We start from the raw sequence: 20,630 nt of genomic DNA, 5'->3' as shown, positions 1-20,630 counted from the left end.
GTGTATTTGGCAAATCATTAATTAGCTTCGCCCGAAGTACGGCACATTCCAAATCCTTCCTTATGAAGGGTTGTGTGTGAGATAGTTAAAATAAATGACTCAAAATCATTACAAGATATTTTTGTTTTTTGGCTTTACTCAACACAAGCAGAATTGACAAATCTATGCCCAATTTTGCTGACATTAGTTTAGGTCTCATTAAGACTTTAATGAAAACAGCATGCAGACTCGACTTTAAAAGAAAAATAGTTCTTTTTTCAAAAAAAGAAAGAAAGAAAATCCAATTGCTGTGTAAGCAAACAGAGGTTCATTTTCTCAAGCGCGCTATAACCACGGCTTCAAACGGACCACAAGAGACTCTTACAAGTGCATATACAAGGATTTAAAGTCTATTACATTCCATATATTCTTCACTTTAATCTAGAGCTTTTAATCTTGGCTCAAGCCAACGTCATCTCTATTTGTCAGGAGGCTGTGATTACTCTGAGGGGTGCAAGGAGAATCCTCTCTACTCATTTTCCCCAGACTCTTACTGGTGCCTATTTGACAGGCAGCCCACATCCAATCTTTTTCCTTTTCTTTTTGCTTAATTGAGAAAAGGGCCTGTTGAAGAGAGTAGGGAAAGGAGGATGCCTACCAAGCGGCCACTACTGAAAATATTAAGATGATATTTTTATATGACCAACTGAAGGTTTACAAGCCTTCGAGTGTTCAGGAAGTTCATCAAGGCTCTCTGGAGAACTCAAATGTTGCAGCCTGTTCAATATAACTTCACTGGCCTAATAAAAGTATCACCTCAACATGGGGGATGCCTTTTTTCTTCATAATATGATTGTTTATGCTTTTAATAAAAACAGTGAACTGGACCTGTCATGAATGCCAATCAAACATGGGAGTGCTGGATTCTTGAAACTGTAGTCCTAACATATCTGGAAACCACCAGGTTGGGATGCCTGCTTTACCCTGTTATGGACTCTTCACGTTCATCATGTCAACAATCCTCATAACAGTTGCAGAGAATATTAACAACGAGCTGAAGCTGTCCTCATTCATAAATTGTCACTCCTTCTCTTTTACCTCGGAATGGCCTTTTTTTTAATAAGGAAATTTTTCACAAGCCTGCAACCTGACATCTTCTGTTATGGGAGGTATTGTTTTAAGGGAATATTCTATCTTCTACTCCATTTCTCTACCCAAGGAAGATTCAACCATGAGGCAGTTGGGTTGTGTTACCTTGTCACTGCCAGAGGAAGACTAAAGATCTGTTCCCTCTGTCCCTTTGCTCTCTTCCATGCTGTTACCTTGGCAGGAGAAAGATTCCCCCACTAGTTCTTGGAAGCTGTAGCCTCACTAAAAAGTACCACTTCTCAATGCCATCCAGGGTCTTTCTACCCTCTTCGCTTGCTATGCTAGCAGAGGGAAAGGGAGATGCCATCACAGTTAGAGCTTCATTGTCATTGCTTCTGCATGCATTTTATTACCTAGTAAGTGCGATTTAAAGGGAAGAAGGAGGCAGATTTGGGAATGAGGATATCTAGCAAGAAGATTGGAGACGCCAGATTAGAGAGATGGAGTAGGGATCTTCTAAAGAAGAATGATTTGGAAAAGAACTTGAATAATTTCTGACTCAGGTGAAGTAGCTGGAAGTATTCTGGAGCCAATCTGATTCCTCTTTGGGGAAGCTCACCCATCTCTCTTTTGGAAGATGTTTGGTTGAACACACCCGATGAATTGTTCCAGGACTTTATACTGCCATTTTTAATGTTATTTTTTTTCTCAAGGAGAAGATGCTTCTTAAGATTTTCTTTCTATATGCTCACCCACTATATTAAAAATGGCTTTCATTCTTTATCTTTCATTCTTTATGAGAAGCCCTTCAAATACATAAATCACCAGCCAGCCAATAGGCTCTGGATGGATAACAGCTGTTCAGAGATTTCTGAAAACCCTGCAAAAACTTATTTAAATCAGAAATCAAAGCTTAAGAGATGTTTAATTCTGTGGTGAGCAAGTAACAGGCAGCATATGTTCATGTGAACTGGCAAAAATCCACAAAAAGCTGATTAAATGATGTTAATAACGTAACATTAAAGTCAACACAATTGAGTATTTGTCAATTGTTCCAATGTCCTTGCATTTATTACTCAAAGTGATGGAAGGCAGGAACAGCCTGACATCTTCCTGAACAACCAGATGAACTACTGCTTTTTTATTTTGCCTTTCATTTGCTTAAGTAAAAGGACTGGATAACAACTTTTCTTATGTAGGTAACTGGAAAAGACCTTTTATAATGCAAATGAAGCCGTAGCCAGAATTTACAATGGCAGGGAAAAACATAGCCAATGAAGGCGCTATGCTCTCATGCCATCTCAAAGGGCCAAAAAAACCATCTATGCACAGGCCAGCTGTGAATGCAGACAAGGAAGCCATGGAAGAAGGCAGAAGACCCTGATCTGACAGTAGTAAGATGGAACTAAATATGAGGTACTAGAAGCAGCAACTTCCTCCCCCTTCCCCTGGAAAATGTAGTTTCAGAAACATACAGTGTGATACTATTATGCATATTTCCCCCCGGCCCAATTCTGTTGGCTGCTTTGGAGGTAAAAAGCCAGAGTGGCTGAATGCCTGGGTCAGCCCAGTTGTAGGCAGGGGTGTTCAGAGGGTATGCCCAAAAAAGTCAAGATGGTGGCCATGACAGTGCACTCGAAGCTCCACCTGTTTTTTATATGGGTTGCCCCTGGTTGCTGGGGTCAGGGCTTTGTACCAGGAATGATCAGAAATCATACAAAGAAGTTCTGCATCTAGCAGGAGAGAGAAAACCGTCTGTCTGTCTGTCTGTCTGTCTATCTAGTCAGTCCCAAAGTCCAAATCCAAAGTCTTCTCCTCCCACCTTTACAAACCAGTGGGCTTTTAGCTGCTCTTTTCTCTGTCATCAAGCTCTCGGCCCCCTCTCCAGTATTTTACAATAGTTTTCTCTGTATGAGATTCAGGGGCTCTTGCTTCTCCAGCTTCAGTCTGTCATGAAAAATGCCCACTTTGGACCACCACCCTTCATTCCCTCCTCCCCCAATTACAGAGTTCTGGTCAGCTGCCATTTTAATTTCCACAACACCCCCAGTGTAGCTTTGCACTGGAGCACTGATGAAAATTAAAATGGTGACTGCCTTCCATCAAATGGAAAAATTTCAAGAAGGAAGAAAGTAGATAGCACATCAGAGAGGACTACTCCTGGATCCCCTCAAAGCCTGGAGATGACACTGGGAAGATCTTTGGGAAAAACACACCCAATGTGACACAAAGCATTTGGCATTACTAAGAAAGTCATGGAAAACTCTTGATAGAGTCGAGCAACCTGCCTTGGTTAACATTCTTCATTCTGCCCATATGCTCACATATTATATCTATGTAATGAGTAATCAGATCAAGCAAAAGAGAAAAAGAGAGACAGAAATGGAAGCAAATGGAGGAAGCAGAGGCAGCGATGGATGATCATTTCCAGTGAGTACAGCAAATTAACAATTGGCATGCTGGGATTGAACTGAACTCACCATGGAGCTTTTATGGAAAAACATCCTGCTCCAAACAGGTAAGGTCTTCGTGGAAAGGGGGGAAAATGCACAGAAATTAGATGGAAGAGGTCATTATCAACAAGCAACAGCATCAACTCATGCTATTAAAACATACTGCCTTTAATGTCATTGGTTTTCTAAAGAAAAAATGTAACCCCCCCCCCCAAAAAAACCAGAAGCTAGGGAAAAAATGCACAAGAAACGCAGAGGCGCTAATGGAAATAACTGTCCTTCCATTCCAAAAAGCGTAGAACAACTTCCTCACCTCGTCTTCCTGATGTCATTTACTTTGAAAGGTAGCAGTCCAATGTCTGAACGGTACTTCCTCAGAAAGCCCCTGAAATAACCTATCACTGGAAATACCCTTCAAATATAAAAGTCACTTACTGGAGGAATGGCTAACATTAAATTCTTTTCATCTGACAGTTGTTTTGTGCTGTTTTATTTGTGGATGTATTTACTTATTGGTAGACTATATTAACCTCCCACCTACAGTCTATGGGGAGGGGCTGATATATTTATTTATTCCCTATATGAGAGCCTGAGACGCAATGCATTCTCACTGGCACTGGAGAAAGACAAGAGGTAGATATACAGTTGCATCACGGGGCATTTCATTCACCTTACTCCCCATTAACAGAGCACAGCTTCGTAGGTCAAGCTGCCTTTTAAAGCACCGCTATACCCAGACCTTCAAAAGCACTGGTGCCGAACTGGACAAATGCTGCTGCAGTTACTGGCTGCAGCGCAAATCTGCAGAATGGGCTTCTACGCACCATGGACAGCTTTTGGTCTGCAATCTTTTGCATGAGAACAGCCAAAAAAAAGAAAAAAAAGTTGTACAGGGTACTGCAGGAATAGCCCAACTGTATCCTCGTGCTTGAGCTACATGGCTCCTAACGTTTCACAAGCAGCACAAGTGCAGGGAGGGGTCAAAGCAGGCAAGATGGTGGAGGGGATGCACAGTCCAAGCCCTACCCCTTTGTACATATAAATGGACAGACAAAGGGGCAGGATTTGGGCCATGATGTTAACTTTGCATCTTGCCTGTTTCGACCATCCCTCATGGAGGATGCTTTTGGCAAGTGACTGTTATGCCATTCGTCTCCCTCAGCCCCCCTGCACTAGACTACTAAAACCTGAGCTGTCCCAGGGCTTGAGTGATAGCAATGGGGGAGTAGAGAGCATCTGGCCCTCCAAGTTTTTAATGTAGCAAATTAAAGGGGAGGAGGGTTCCTGAGGGTTCCCTTAACTTTCCCTACATAATTTAGGCACTGGGTTCACCCAACAGAACTGCTGGCAGCAAATTTAGGAAAAGTCTTTTCAGAGCATATGTAATTAAGATGCTATCACAGAATGTCATGGTGGTCTGGAGCTTGGGAGGGTGCTCTGTTTTAAACAATTACAGTAGAAACATTCATAGAGGAGAAAAGAGTTTCACCAAAGTTACAGTGGAAGCTCCGTGTCCAGCATCAGTATAGATGCTGGGGATGAGCAACCATGTTCCATTTCGCATTAATTAGAAACAGAATGCTGTTTGAGCTGGGCCTGGTCTCACCCAGCAAAGCAGTCCTGATGCTGATTTTGAGAGTCAGACCCATGGCTTCCCTTCTCCTCCTTTGGGAAGGAGAAGGAGCTTTGCAGGTCCATCAACTCACAAAGCATGTCTTATCCAGTGACTTTCCACTGAATTATCTGTAAAGACGATAACAATGAGCATGGCACATGAGCATGGCACATGTGCTGCAGGTGAACCCACAGGGTATGCGTATAGCATTTCCCTCTGCAAAGCAGACTCACTAACCTCCCTCCCCAGCAGGCTGGAAGACCCCTCTCAAAAGTGGGTCTGGCTAGACGTTGAGCAAAGAGCAATCATCCCCCCCCAATGTGCACAGACACAGACACAGACACAAACCCTGTCAATGGTTAGGAATGTGGCTAAAGATCAAAGGCAAGTTTCCACAAGTTTAGGAAAATAAAATAAAAATAAATATGACAAGTTCAAAAGACCAAATGAAACCCCAAGTCTTAAAAAAAAAATGAAAAGCAACATAATAAAACAGAAATGAGAGACAGAATGGCATCATGAGTTAAACAACTGAGTTAAAAAGAGATGGTTGGGTTCAGGTCTTTCACTAGCCATGAATGGCCACCTAACTTGCTGCATAGGGTAACAATGAGTAACTTCACACCTGGTCACACTCCTGAGATTTCTGAATGGATAGCACCAGTAAGTTCTATACGTTATGAGGTGTTCGGTACCATCAGTCCCTGTATGGCCTTTGGACATGCCATTCTCTCTCCCACGGCCTTTCCATTCCCATATGACCCACTGGTGTGCAATGCACCATTCCCATCCTTCATCTTGCAGCATTAAAAGTCAAGGCTGGAACTCAAGACTGGTCTTGCAATTCAAGGCAATGGCCGCAGTCCACCTTCCCCCCTGGGTTTCTGCTACTTTTCCACACGGCACGGGAGACCAGCTTCCAGGATCAAGAGTTTTGACCTGGTACCATTGAAGAAGCAGTAGAAAAATAACACTACTACCGCTTTCAACGTGAATACTGGGAGTATGGAAAGATGTGAAGAATATATTTAACATATTTATATACCGCAACACTCCTAACAAAGCCAGTCCAGGGCACTGAACAAAGGATCGAATCCCCCAAGTCCCTCAAGCCCCACTAAGCTTCAGAAGGTAGGGTGAGAACATTATAGCAGAAAAATCTATTTTTATGCAGAATCTTTCCAGCTGCTCTTTCCAATCAACAGCTCTCGGCGCCTTTTTTCCAAAAAGGCTAAGAATGTAACTGGGGACATTCTGCAGGGGAAGGCTCTGTTCTGCCCCTAGATGACAGTGCCTTAATAGGGTACACGGGAAACTGCTTTACACTAAGCCCATCTCATTTCTTCACAACCTGCTCTGGCTGGCAGTGGTTCTTCGGGATTTCATGCTGGGAATTGTCTGTTCCCTTTACCACTACCTGCTCTTTTTAACTGAAGACAAAAGGGACTGAACCAAGGACCTGTTGCATCCACAGAAGTATCCAAACACTGAATTATGCCCTTCCTCCTAGATCACATGGCCACCCTCATGCAAATTGCTCTACTCTACAGTGTCTCAGCGATCTTTCCTCCCCTTGTTATTTGATTTTCTTAATTGGAGATGGCAGGGATTGAGCATGTGACCTTCTGTACAATATCTACAAGACCCACAATGTCTTCAGATCTGGCAAAGAGTTCATACAAAAAAAAAAGGAAAAAAGATCCCAAGTCTAGATAAGGTCTCACGGGAATCCAGGGAATATGAAAATCTCAGCGCTCTGAGAATTCAAAACCCAAACTTTGGATTTGACATCTGCAGAAGTATGGGAATGAAGAAAGGTGAATTTTGTCTCCCCTCATCACCTTATTTTTAGAGGCAGAAAAGGAGGAGGCAAAACCATGCTTCAAGATTCACACGTCTGCTCACCTCTCTGATAAGGAACTTTACACATTTTTTTCTAAGCTTCTTCTTACCTCTGTCTCTTATATTATAATTTAAAAAGGACAATATCTTAAAAGAACAAGAGATCATATATACAACACAACACTGTCAAGCCAGAGTAACTATTCTGGTTGCCCAAAAGCCACTGGAGGCAAATCCAGATTATATTTCTATTTTCTGCTCATAAAAAAACATTACGAATATATTCAGAGATTTTAAAATTCTGTTGACCAGAATAAAAAGGGTTGGGATTGAATAAAAACTGACATGATTATTAGGACAGCAAATTTAGCCAATCGACTGATTAAATAACTGTATCACCTTAGGTGCTTTTCCCAGCAAGATTGAGAGAATACCCCTTTGTAGATGAGCATTTGGACTGTGACGCTTTCTGGACAGGATTTTAAAATCTCTCTAGTCAGGGGATGGTTTTCCACTTGCTGTTTAATTGTAAGGGTTGTCTTGAAACTGCACATTTTTGTTTTAAACATTTGATTTGTCTTGGTATCCTGAATGTAAGGCCTTGGGTTGCAAACAACATTACATTGGATGGCAAGGTTGTCTCTTGATTGGAGATTCTAGTGAAGGGTCAGGATGGGGGTGGGTGGGGGGTAACATGCTGAAACGCTTGCAAGAGGGCCCACAACCTGGAAGACAGGATGTGTGAAATTTAGCTATAGGCTTAAAGCAGCTTGCACCTATATAAAAAGGGGAAGAATGTAGGTAGTTGCGACAGGATGCAGCCAGTTTAACCGCAGACTGTAGCTATTTAAGAAACTACAGGAACGCAGTAGCTTTCAAGATGACACGTAAGTAGAAGTTCCAAATATGGATAATTCTAAATAGGGGCAAGGGGGCTTTGGAGTAGGGTAGTGGGAGATGTAAACTAAGGCGGGACATCCGGGAGTTGTATTTGGCGTACCTGATAGGTTGTAAACTCCATAGTACCTGACCAATGAGGAACTGGGGAGGGAATTGGGGAAGTATAAAAATTGTAACCAAACTGTGCTCAGGGCTCCTGCCGCCTTACAGGCTGGAGTCCTTTTGTTCTGGTACCTTAATAAAAGCAACCCTTTATTCTGCACCTCGTGTTTGGATGTCTTTTGGCTTCGGCACCAAGCTCAGACCCGTTTTGTGGCGCAACACTAGCTTACTCAGAACAGCGTGCTTGGAGTCAACCTGGCGTTTAGCTACATTTCTGGCACTCTGACCAGAATGTGCCCAAACTGTCTGGTCCTGCATTCCTGTGTGCACCTCTCACGAGGCAGGATAGGATATAAACACTTCAGTATATACATACATGCTATCATGCTATTTCCTTTCAGAGCAATCATTTATTCAAGGCATGAGATAAGAAAAAGAAACATAGATAAAACTAACTTACACCAACATCATTGACTGTAATCCTCCATGATCTTTTATCTGTGCAAATAATCCTTGCTTCAATCACATTCATGCACCCCTTTAGGCATTGTTTTTTGTCCTTTAACCTTCTCGCCATTCTCTTTTTCAGGAGATCCTCCCAACTCTTCCTCTCGACTCATTCACTCTTCCTTTATATATTTGCTTTGCAACTGGATCCTCATTCACTTTATGTGATCACACCTCCTCAACAGATTTATTTTGCAGTAGTCACTCCACATTCATACTTGATCCCATCTCTTCTTGTTTTATCACGCGCACTTATTCCCACTGTATTCAACATACTTTTAGGTTTCTCTTGATGCACCAACTCTCACATCCACATAACAAAGTGTGCAGAAGCATATCCTCTTCACAGCCATTCCTGCTTCTTTTGACAAACATTCATTCCTCCAAGCAGACTGCATTCTATATATTACCTTATTACCAGCATTTGTACATCTTAACATTTCTCCATCCATTTCCGCATACTATATTAGTAAACATTCTTCCAAAGCACACAAATTCATCTATTTATTCTAGTTTTTCTCCAGGTAGGTACAACTTGGAATTCTTCACTCCATCAATTTTCAGACACATGCTCCATGATCCGTCATAAAATTTATCTATTATTTATTGCAAATCATTCACGTGCTTAGCCAACATACCATCTGCATACAAAAGTACATTCACATTCTCATCCAACACACTTCTAACATCACCACAAACACTCCTTATACATTTTTCGACAAATACAGTGGAACCTCGGTTTACGAACTTAATTCGTTCCGTGACTCTGGTCGCGACCTGAATTGGTCGCGACCCAAAGCAAATTTTCCCATAAGGTTCAATGTAATTACTGTTAATCCGTTCTGGCGTGGAGGACAGGGAGGCGGCTATTGCTTGGAGGGAGAGTCCCCCTCCCTACAACCACGTGTCAGGGGTGGAAAAATGGCCGCGGATCACGTGTCAGGGGTGGAAAAATGGCCGCGGACCATGTGTCAGGGGCGGAAAATGGCTGCGGACCACGTATCCAGGGCGGAAAAATGGCCGCGGACCACGTGTCAGGGGCGGGAAAATGGCCGCGGATCCTGTTCGTAACCCAAGGCGGAGTTCGTGAACCGAAGCAAAATTTTGCAGCCGGAGCTGATCGTCACCCGAAAAGTTCGTGAACAGAAGTGTTCGTAACCCGAGGTTCCACTGTACATTAAATAACAAAGGGGATATCACATATCCTTGTCTTACTCTGCTCAATGTTGAACCATTACTAAGCATTCAATGTATTCACATGCATCCTTTACTTCCAACATATATTGCTCTTCTCATATTCTGTAACCAACCTTCAGCTCCATATTCACTCAAAACATTCCATAATTCTAACTTACTTACTTGGTCACACGATTTCTCTCACTCAACAAATTCATTCTCAACTTCATATATATTTTTAGTGTTCTACTGAAGTGGTCTGCACATCCCCTGCATTATAGCATAAAGTTGTACTTGCATTCATCAAATTTTGCTCCCCATCACTTCTTATATCATTTCAATCAAAATTCTGCCAAAGATCTTCAGATACACTTAACTAATTAATCCCCTTGTGATTTTTGCAGTCACTCTTGATACCTTTCCTACTGTACAATAGAACAATAACAGCGTTTTTCCAAACATGAGGCAGAGTAGCAATCTTCACACACACAAATGCACATACACACACACATTAAACAAGTCATATTACTATGCCATGAGCAAACCAGATCAATATTTTAACCATTTCTTCAGTTATACCATTTATGCCTGCAGCTTTACTATTTTTCAACATTCTCACACCATATATGACTTTATTTTCATCATTTTCTCTTGGATCCTCTTTGACATCATTTGTTCCAATTCTACCCCCTGACATATTCTCATTCCCATGTCATTATTGCCATACAAATCTCTATAATATTCCTTACAGTCTTACCTCATATAAATGTCATCCCAAATAAAATTCCATACACTCTGACTGGGCCACCCTGGTTAGGTCACATGGGAAGTTTTGTGCCAGGAGAAGAAGCAAAACATCACTTCCAGACTGGAATAATTAAAGACAACTCTAGGATGCCTCAGCACCAGATAGGGGATGAGATGGCGACAACATCATTTGAGGAACATGTCCCTCAAAAAAGAACAGCATCTTTGTGCCATGGGAAGCAGAATAATGAGCCCTAAGTTACCAGCCTTAATCGTGCCCATGCCAGATGCAAAATTATCTGCTAATAAGGACAGTCAATTTTGGGCACAGCTGCAATCAAACACCAATTTTACCCCAAACGTGCTCATACTATTCTGTGCAAGCAAAGAACTCTAAAGTTTTCCTTGCCACATCTCTCCAACCAACGTGAAGGCCTGAGCAGTATACTGACACACTATCAGGATGTTTTAACTAAGTAAATAAAATAAATATGTACATAAATGTGTACTTTAAGTAAGTAAATTACACTGTTGGATTAAAAAAAAATATTTTGTCTCAACAAAAGAACAGTGTTCCTCCAGTGTTCCTAAAGGAGCGTAGTTTATAGCTACGCTATTGTTAATACTCAAAAGATATTTAATAAATTGGTAACATATTCTTTAAAGCTATTGATAAATCACTTCTTAGGATTGTGTCCCCCCAGACACATGTAACAGTATATAGGCAATATCAGAGAAGAGCTGACATAATGATATGAGGGGATTTGAAGTTAATCAAAGGCAACCTCAAAAAGACCCGTTGAAAATGCTTGGCTAGAGCAGAGATCCAACACCATGGGAGCGGATCCCCATTGGGAGTGGATTCCAAGCAGAGCCATCCCAGAGAAGGTCTCTTCACCCAACTGATCTTACAGCCAAAGCCTCCTCTAAGTACCAGCTATGCTTGTCAAGGTTATTGTTTTATATATATATTGTTAAATAAATATATAAAGAGGTGAAGTCTCCTTCCACCCAACCCTAACTTCTGGCAACTTCTTGGAGTTTTCTTTGCTAATTGTTTGGAAGTTGTTTGCCCTTGCCTTTTCCCAAGGCAATGGAGGTCTGAAGGTCTCCTATCCAAGCATTAACCAGGCCTAATCCTGCTTAGTTTCCAGGCTCAGGTGAGGTCTGCCAAGTACTGCCATCTGTTGAGACCAATATAGACATTGGCTGATTTAATTAATAGAATGTCACAATAAATGTTCCCCTTTAATTAGGCAACAAGTCTAATTTCTAATGTTTCTTAAACACTGTAAAGGAATGTAGAGATCAACTTGGAATGGAGGTGCTCTCAAGGGAGGTGAATTAGCAGCTGAATCCTTGGAAAATAGAAAGTGTGAGGAAGAAACTCAAAGCAACCCCTCCTTGATTCTGTTTGGTATAAGAAGGGGTCCTATAAAAACTCTGGCAGGCTTTCAGTATTCTTTTATACAAGAGTGAAGTAGAATTCCTGTAATCTTTGTGGTGTCTGTTTCCTGACCTAGGCTACCTCAAAGGGCTGACAGAAAATATTAGAAAATCTAACAATACCAGTTGGTGGATTTGACCAAAGGCCAATGTAATCTAGTAGTCAGTTTCCGTTATGGCCAACCAGATGCCATTAGGAACTTGCAAGCAGGACAGAAGCACAAAGGTATCCCTTAACTCATCAACTCATCAATAACTTACTGCTTTTCACCAAGGAGATAAATACAGCCCCCAGATGTGCAACACTGAGAATGTTCTTTTCCATAAATATGTTACACCCTGTTAAGCCATCCATGTAGGTAGAACTGCTGGATTTCCTTTGCCCCTAATTCCATTTAAAAAAGAAGAAGCACAAAGCAACCCTGTAATGAACTATAGTAGTCATTTTCTGTTAGCATTAAGAATCACTGCACAGAGTTGGAAACATTTATATTTTGAGATCATATAAAACATATTCCTGATCCCATCCAGGTCTTGTGAAATATTCTAAAGAAGGAATGCACAACAGCATGGACCAGGAGAGCAGCACCATTCCTGGTCCCAGGAACTAGAACATGGGAAATTCCCTTCAGAAGCAGTCAGGTGAGACCTTTGGATCATTCAGCTTAGTCATGTCTTTACTAGTAGGCAGCTATTCCAGAAGAGTTCAAACAAGAATCCTTCCAATCCAACCTGCAGCTTGTGTGCACAATGCCACCAAATGATGGCCCTTCCTCCTACATATTTTGTAGTGTAGATTTCCCACTCAGTTTTACATCTGAGAATCTGGGAGAGTTTTCATGTGTCTATGCTTCTGGTCTTCCTTTGAGGCCTAATGTGAGGAAGTGAACCATGTTTTTCTAAACTGATTTTACACCATTATCCTTCTGGATCCCTGGAATAAAACATGCTACAAATCTGAATCCCTTGATCTAGTGCATTCTTCCAAAGCATTTCTATTTGTGAAAATAATTTCCATAAGTGTGTCACCTCTGGTTTATTTGGTGTGTTTTGAAAAGTAGATTTAATTCAGATTTTTGTTTTCCTTCTCAGAGTTTGGCTTTAGTTTTTCTTTGTTATTTCCTATTCAGCTGGTGTTGCTCCTCTTCCTTCTCCCCCACCCCTCTTTTGTCTGCACTACTAATAGGTCCTGGAAAGGATTAAAGTCTCCAGAGTTCAAAAGAGATCAAACGGATATCAGCGATTTTATGAACAAATCGTACATGGGATGATAACATCTTGGCCAGATCCCACATCAAAAACAGCGTTATCTGCATTCCTCTTTCCATACTGCAAAAACAAACACACGGAGAGCTCTGCTGTGCCGGTGGAGCTTCTCACTAGCTAAAGTTTTGCAGGACTGGGCAAAGGTTAGACCTGGAAGCTGTGCAATCCTTCATTTCCCAGGGCTTGGATCCAAAATCCATGCACTCAGTGGTGGGTTTGGCATTGTGTCTCTGGATAGCTTTCTTTCTCTCTGCCCCCTGCCCTTGCCCCCTCCCCAATTATATGGCAAACCTCTTTCAGATTTTCAAATTTGAGGTTGAAAGGGTCCTGTGCAGCATCCAAAAACTCACTTCCTTTCACAGAAGACCTCTTTTGGGAACCCAGGCTTCAAATAAAAAAACACCTTTGCAGCCTTTCATTCCATCTTTATCATTCTTACAACAAAGTTGTTATGTTGGCTTCATGAACCCAGTCAGAGAGAGAGAGAATTGTATTAAGAAAAAAGGAACATATAATTTTGCTTTTGAAAAAATCCCATTGTAATAACTAATTATATTAAAGGATAAGTATGTCTCGAAAAGCCTTGGGTTTTTCTCTGTTAGTAGTATTTTAAGCAGTAGACCCTATATCAGCAATGATTTCAATCAGATTACTTCTAGACTGACATCACACTTTAGGCTGAGTTCAAATGAGGTTTTGGGCAGTTCTGATTTGGTGAGTAATGGGAACCCAGCTGTTGTCTTAGCACTGGACGCTCAAATTAAACCATCTTATGGGTTAGTTGTTTGGGCACTGCATGTTACATGAACGGAGTAGCAATGGTGTTTCTTTTAACCTGGAACTTGATGTTTTGTGCTGATCCAGCCTATGATTCTATATCACTGTCCTGATGTTACTGGCTAAATTTAGCTTATGAGAGAGCTGAGACCTGGAGGAACAAAGCAGATGCATTAATCTTTTTGGTCCCTCTCTCTCTTGTCCCCTTTAGTCCTGGCTGCTGCTGCTGCCCAGAAGCATTTGTTAAATCCTGTTGGTTTCAAGGACCCCTTCTCTCAACCAAAGCAACAATGCCAAGGTTAGGGCCTTGTTTCCTTGGAGCACCCCTTAAAGGCATTGTCCACATAGGTGTAAATACATCTGTTGTTTGCCATTTGTGACTACCCACACGGTCTACACATCTCGGAGCCAAGGCAGATGGTCCCTGTCCTGTCTTCTTTCTATTATAGGCTTGGGTTGCTCTGTGTTTGGAGAAATAAGAGGGCAGATGTTAAATATGTTAAAACACACGTTTTGTCCCCAGGAGGTTTAAATTAAGGCTGCTGTCTCAATTTGGCCATTTGAGGCATGGCTAAACTCTCAGGGAATATCAATGTTCAGTTCATTCCTTGTTTCAAAAAGAACTTTCTTTTCAGTTTTCCTACAGTCCACAGGCCCAATCCACCAGGAACATTTCCTCTCAAACCTTTACATTTCCAGCTTCATGAAACAATGTACAACCTGTGAAACACTGTGTGTGTGTGTGCACGTGTGTGCATGCATGTGTGTGTGGTTTCAACCTCATTTTGAGATCTTCAGAAATTAAAAAAAAAAGTCAAACACGGTCATGCTGTTTTTCTGCATAGTTAAGGTTTCGTTTATTATTCTGGGAGAAGAGGAGAATTTTTGAAGTTGTTTTCAACTTACTTTTTAGATTATTGTCATTTTAAAATACAATCATGATCCACTGAAACTGCAAACACTTTAAAATCCTATTGTTTTCGAAGGAATCAACAGATAGGGAGAATACAATGCTTATATTTCTACTCCCAAGTAAGCCCCACTGAGTTAAACAAACCAATTACTCCCAGTTCACTGGGTGGACTGAAATTGGGCTGAACAGCTGTTATCTCCCACTCGTCCCCCAACCCCAAAATTCCTCAATGCTGCCAGCTCTTTGCTGATGGCAGACTGGAAGAATAAAAGTGAAGGTAGAAGCATTTATGTACGTCCTTCCTATGTGCGTGTTAATAAAACAAATTCCTACCGACGGCTTACAGTAGAACATAATATATTTTGATTTGCCTACCAGCTGGTCTAAATCCTTCCCCTAGTTGGGAAAGTGGAATAAAGCCAGGATGCAAAGTTGTTTTTCTTATGCTCCCACTGCTACGTGTCTCCCCCGCAACCCATGTGGACTTTTCTGACTTCAGAAGGAAGTAGCCATGGAGACTGACATGGAGCCGTGAGAAGAGATCTGCTATTGGATTTCTACCTCTGCACTCAGAGGATGTTTTGTGTCATGCCTTTAGTAGTCAGTGCTCAAGAGCGATGGAGTATAGTCCCGAGGCGTTCCTGTCTGTATGAGACAGAATCAGCTCCATGTACAAATCTACCTGTTGTTTCTAATACACACATTTCAGGGTTGATCTGCATGACTGGGTTACCCCAGTGCAAGTGTGGGCCATTTCTCAAGGGCAGGAATGCACAAAGTTGTTCTCCACCTGATCCCAATCACATCTCCACTCATCTTCCCCTGCTCTGCACCAAAAGGGGCAAGTGCTTCCCTACTTGTGCCAAATCAAGCAATGTTATCTGGTTCACCTGATGCACTTCATTTTATTGGAGGCAAATATCTCCACTGCAATTGGCTACAAGTTCAGGGTGGAACATGAAAGGCTGTCCCCCCACCCACTTAACCAGTTGAAATTGAAAGAGTTCTGCCAGTTTCCTCTTGTAGTCCAAGTAAGAGGAACAAGGGTAGAAAGGGCCTGTTTTCTCTCTCTCTCTCTCTTTTTTAACCAGTCCATTGATAGACACACCAGATGAGAAGGCATCATCTGTGAGGAGGAGACAACGGATGGGGGCTCATATGAAAAGTCTATCAGTGGAAGCCTCCTATCCTCATTCACCTGCCCAAAGAAAGGAGAACAGCTGGTGCTTAATTTCCCAGCCTGGGTGGAAGGGACTAAGAATCAGGGCCATGGTGAGCACTGTCCCTTTAGAACTCCGGACCATCACCATGGCGAAAGAGAAGGAAGCGACTGAAATACAAAAAGGCATTTCTTAAGCCAGCTTCATTTCCAGCTGGTTTATACACAGGAGTCAAGCAGATGAAGGCTACAGTCACTGTCATTAGCTCTGAGAGTGTGAACTATCCAAGCCTTTTGGTGAGTTTCACAGTGAAATTGGCTTTGCATCTGTATCTCTTCTTCACTGCATTCTTACACCTTTGGCTTTTAGGATCTTATTTATTTTTTATTCTCCATCACAAAGGACTATGAGAAGCTGTCTTGTACTGAGTGGTCTTTTGAGTTCATTAGTGCCTTCATAGGCTGGCAGCCAAAACTTCAGAGTATTTCCTGATCCTACAGGAAATGCCAGGGATCAGATATGAAGCCTCCTGTATATCAAGCAAGTTTTATTATTTTGATCTGTACTAATCTGTACCCCCCTGGCAAAATGATATATTCATTGTTTTGAGCTCCAGGAGACACTAATGAGCACCCAAAGCTTTGTTCTTCCTATCAAGCAAAGGATGGAACACCTTGAACCATTTTGGTATGCAGAGGACCAGCTGGATCAGCTTCTACTTTTATCTATACTTGGAGGATAAGGAGAAGCTAAAAAAAAACTTGACTGTTTCCCTCTCTTTTTCTTTTCCTTTATAGAAGTGGAAGGGTAACAATTCAAGCCTTGGAAGGACTGAAAAGTCTTCAAAAAAAATTGAAGTAAGCTGCTCTGAATTTTACCAGCCTCCTAAAGCAGGAGAGTGAAATTAAGTGTGATCAAATCTGGAGTTGCATCATGGAGACACAGAGGTATTTCAGTCCTGTGGCTTTCTGAGAAAACAGTGGGCATTTTGACATGCAAAGAGACTCTTTAATCCATCATTTCTTTGCTGCTTTTGAGAAACAGCAAAAACCACTGAATGACTGAGCAGTGTCAGTTGGGCCAGATCTCTCCATCAAACTCTATCCACAGAGCTTTGGCCTTGCACAGAGGAAACAGAAATGAAGACCAAAGGAAGCCAATTCTCCAAAGTGAAAGAAGATGGGCACTGCAAAAAAATATTATCAGTATCCTGAATGGCATTCTTCGTTGGTTTGTGACAGTGCTGTGTGTGACAGCAACACATCCAGCAGAATGAGGCAGAAATGGTCTCACAGGGAAGAATGGAAGGTCCCACTTTTGCAGAGGAAGGAGGGCTATTAAGAAAGTGTCTCATCCTAGTGACTTCTCCATATTTCCATTCAAACACCTTCCACATGGAGTCTACAGAGAAACACTCACCTCAGGAATCTATCACATTCTTCTGCACAAACCATTTTTTTCTGAGAAACTGAAGGAAAACTGCCATGGGTTTTCATAAGCGCACCCCCAGTTTAGGAATGGGGAGCTAGAGATGTAAAACACATCACAGTGGAAAATCTTTCATAAAGCTTTATGATATTGTATGGCATATATATTTTTGAATGAACTCTTTATATGAACCCCTTGGTCAGTCCCCACACCAATTTTTAAGTAAAGCAAAGTGACTTGAGAAGTAATAGTATATGCAGCAGGAGAAGGCCTGCGAGTCAACAGCAGAGATGGTCTGTATGGGTCAGAAAGAGCTTCCTCATAAAGGAATTCCCCAAGGTTTGGGCTAAAATCTTTAATCCCAGATTTATTTCATATTTCCTGAACCTCTTATAACTGCAATCTACAACTCTAGGCAGTTCTGGCAAAGAATATCTGAAGAAATCTCTTTCACTTTATGAACCTACCTATTAGATATGTCCATCAGGTGAAACTTTGATCTCATCTTCACCACCATTAGAGGTACAGCTGGCACTGACTACAAACAGGGCCTTTTCAGAGGCTATACCCTCCCTCCCCTGGAAGTTAATTTGGCCCTGCCCTATAGCCTTCAATAGTATTACTCCACCAGGCTTTTGGCCCAAGACCTGCTTTGAAGGGCAACCCAAAAAATTAAAATATAAAAAAACGCATTGAGTCTATTTGTATTTTTCAATAACTTTTACAAGTTTTTATTGTGATAAGGCCCTCTGAAATCTTGTAAGTGAAAAATTACCCATCCTAATATAAAAAATAAATGCACAGAATAGACAAAAGTTCTCAAACGTGCTGCTGCTGGTGATCTCCCATACTGCCACAAATTTTAAAACCATAAACAAAGTAGAGTCCACCAAAAAGGTCTGAAAGCCCTAGCTGAGATAAATGTATGCTTCCCTATATTAACTGTACTCTATGAGAGATTGAAATGTGTTACCCCTTCAAGTCAGATTTACTGTTGGCCAAAGGTGTCCATTCCTCCATTAGGTGGTTCAACAGCGCATGCATGACCACCATTCCATTGCTGTTGGGCAGCTGACTGCATCTCAGCACTGCCCAGAGAAGGATGTCACTCCCACTTGCTCCTGCACATCCCTTGATACAGAAATATAATATTTCTCACTGGCTTGCAGGACAGGCAAGTGGCATTCCAATCCACAGGTGCTTGACAACAAGCATGCCCTAAGTGTTCAAATTTGTGAAACCCCATGTACTGAGTTTAAAAAGTGTGTTCAAAGAGCCAGACTTAATAACTGGTCAGAGATCCATCTTTGCATCTCTCACTTATATTTGTGGAACTGGTGAGGAGGATATTCCTGTTCCATGCAGGAAATCCAATTTCCCCCCATAAACTATCATCCAAATCTCCAGTGAAAGAAAATGTGTCCTCCCTCTCAGTTAGAGAGAGACTAACTTTTCTGGCCTGGAGTTCCACCCACTGCCCTTGGACCCTGCCTAGGAGCTACCAACAGAGAGTGCGACCTCAGATTTGGGAGTTCAGGAGTGAAATATCTACTTTAGACAAGATTTAAAAGCACCTATTCTGTCCCTTAAAACACCTGAAAGCCAGAAAAATGTGTCTAATTTGAATGAGGCTTTGGAGGTTTTAAGGGACAAAAGGTGCTGCAAGGCTTCAGTTTCCAACTGCTCTTATTAAGAAGCTTCTCCTAATGTTCAGCCAAAATCTACTTCCTACAACGTAAGACGACTTCATGTGATCCTCCATTTTGGGATAATAGAGGACAAACCTTTGCCCTCTTCTATGTGACAACCAGCCCTTCAGAAAGTGAAAAGGTGTTACTCTGCTGTCAATTATCTCCATGCAAACCATTTCCATTTGTTCAACCTCTACTCACAGGCTTTAAAATGCAGGGCCGAGAACTGGACACAATATCCTGGCTGAAGCCTGACAGAGTTATTCATTCATTCATTCATTCATTCATTCATTCATTCATTCATTCATTCATTCATTCATTCATTATTAGTAAAAATGCAATGCTCTCACCTCTACCTTCAAATCTGATCAAGTATATGTTTCTTAGGAGAAAGGATTAACCTGCCCAGTCTAAATTGCTCTCATGGAAACTACCTGCCTCAAGGAGAGAAGAGGGGGCATGATCAGAGATGACACATGCTGTTTTCTTTCTTTGCCCTCCTAAGATTTTAGCAAATATCTTTATCTCATTCTCAAAGTCCGTTGTAAAAAACAATAACAACATGCTGTGAAGTGGCTGCCATCTATCCTCTCCATAGATAGATTTAAAGTTTGGGGAGCCTTCTTTAAACTAAAGGACGTGGGTCAGTGAAAATGAACCCCCTTTTCTTGCAATTCACCTCCCCATAGATCTGCCAATTCAATAACTTTGTCTGGGATAGGCAGCTCTGTGACAGTCTGTTCTAAGGACCTGGGAACTTTTAAATTATTTATTTACTTGCTTTACAGGTTTATAATAATCCTTCACATATCTTTTTTTTTTTTTTATGGTAACCTATAGGGCTCATTTGCTGAAGACAATGAAACTATATATTGGGCATAAAAAATAAAAGAACATTTAAAAAATAGTTCTTACTGGACAAATGGTCATATACAGATAGAAAGTACTACTCACCCACTCCAAAGTTAATTTTGCTTACCCAACTATTTCTTCTCATTTTTATAAACCTGGGTGGTTAATGAGTTTGAACTTGGATTATACTAGTTCATAGGTCCAAAAATAAGACCTATTCAGTTGCCAATTTATCAAGGACAATGACTTTCCTGTGGTGGCCCCTTATCTGGTAATATCCTCTTGAGCAAGATATTCTTAACTATCTTTTGGCTGATTTGGAGAAGTTCTAAAAACTTTGTGATTCAACTGGTTCAGATTGATTTTATTTCACTTTTTAAATAATGGTTTTGTCAGCTGCTAAGTGTTACATAAAGTTGAAATTACTAAAGTTATATATTTTAATAATTTGCCATTCAATTGCTTGACATTCAGCAATACCTTGCCAATATATCTTGCTTTTTCAACCAGCTTGCAAGATGCTTTGGGAAAGTAAATATGCCAAAAGGAGGCAAACTATTAAATGACTAAACAGTTTGATTTACTGAATGATTCAACGCTTTGAATGATTCAAAGTAGATCTTAATTTTTTAATAATTCAATAGGATATACCAAGCTCCAAGGTAATGACAGCCCAAGAGGAAACAT

At 41.2% G+C, this 20,630-nt stretch overlaps 1 protein-coding gene across 7 annotated transcripts in view; it reads right to left on the bottom strand.

Moving 5' to 3' along the window:
• BCAS3 (BCAS3 microtubule associated cell migration factor) overlaps positions 1-20,630 on the bottom strand; it is a 514,094-nt gene that overhangs the window by 298,405 nt on the left and 195,059 nt on the right. For 5 of the 7 annotated variants that reach the window (XM_088152585.1, XM_088152584.1, XM_088152590.1 and 2 more), the window contains exon 17: positions 3,549-3,593. The exons of the other annotated variants lie outside the window; for them this stretch is intronic. In XM_088152585.1, coding sequence (XP_088008711.1) covers positions 3,549-3,593 — 45 coding nt within the window. The remainder of the gene's footprint in view (positions 1-3,548; positions 3,594-20,630) is intronic. 7 annotated transcript variants of the gene reach the window in all.

Source organism: Python bivittatus, unplaced genomic scaffold (genome assembly GCF_059951505.1).
Source record: "Python bivittatus isolate LINGU-HERP-01145 unplaced genomic scaffold, Pbiv_v1 ctg000690_np1212, whole genome shotgun sequence".
NCBI classification, from domain to species: Eukaryota; Metazoa; Chordata; class Lepidosauria; order Squamata; family Pythonidae; genus Python; species Python bivittatus.
Note: the sequence above shows the minus strand (reverse complement) of the source record. Positions and strands in the feature narration are given on the sequence as shown.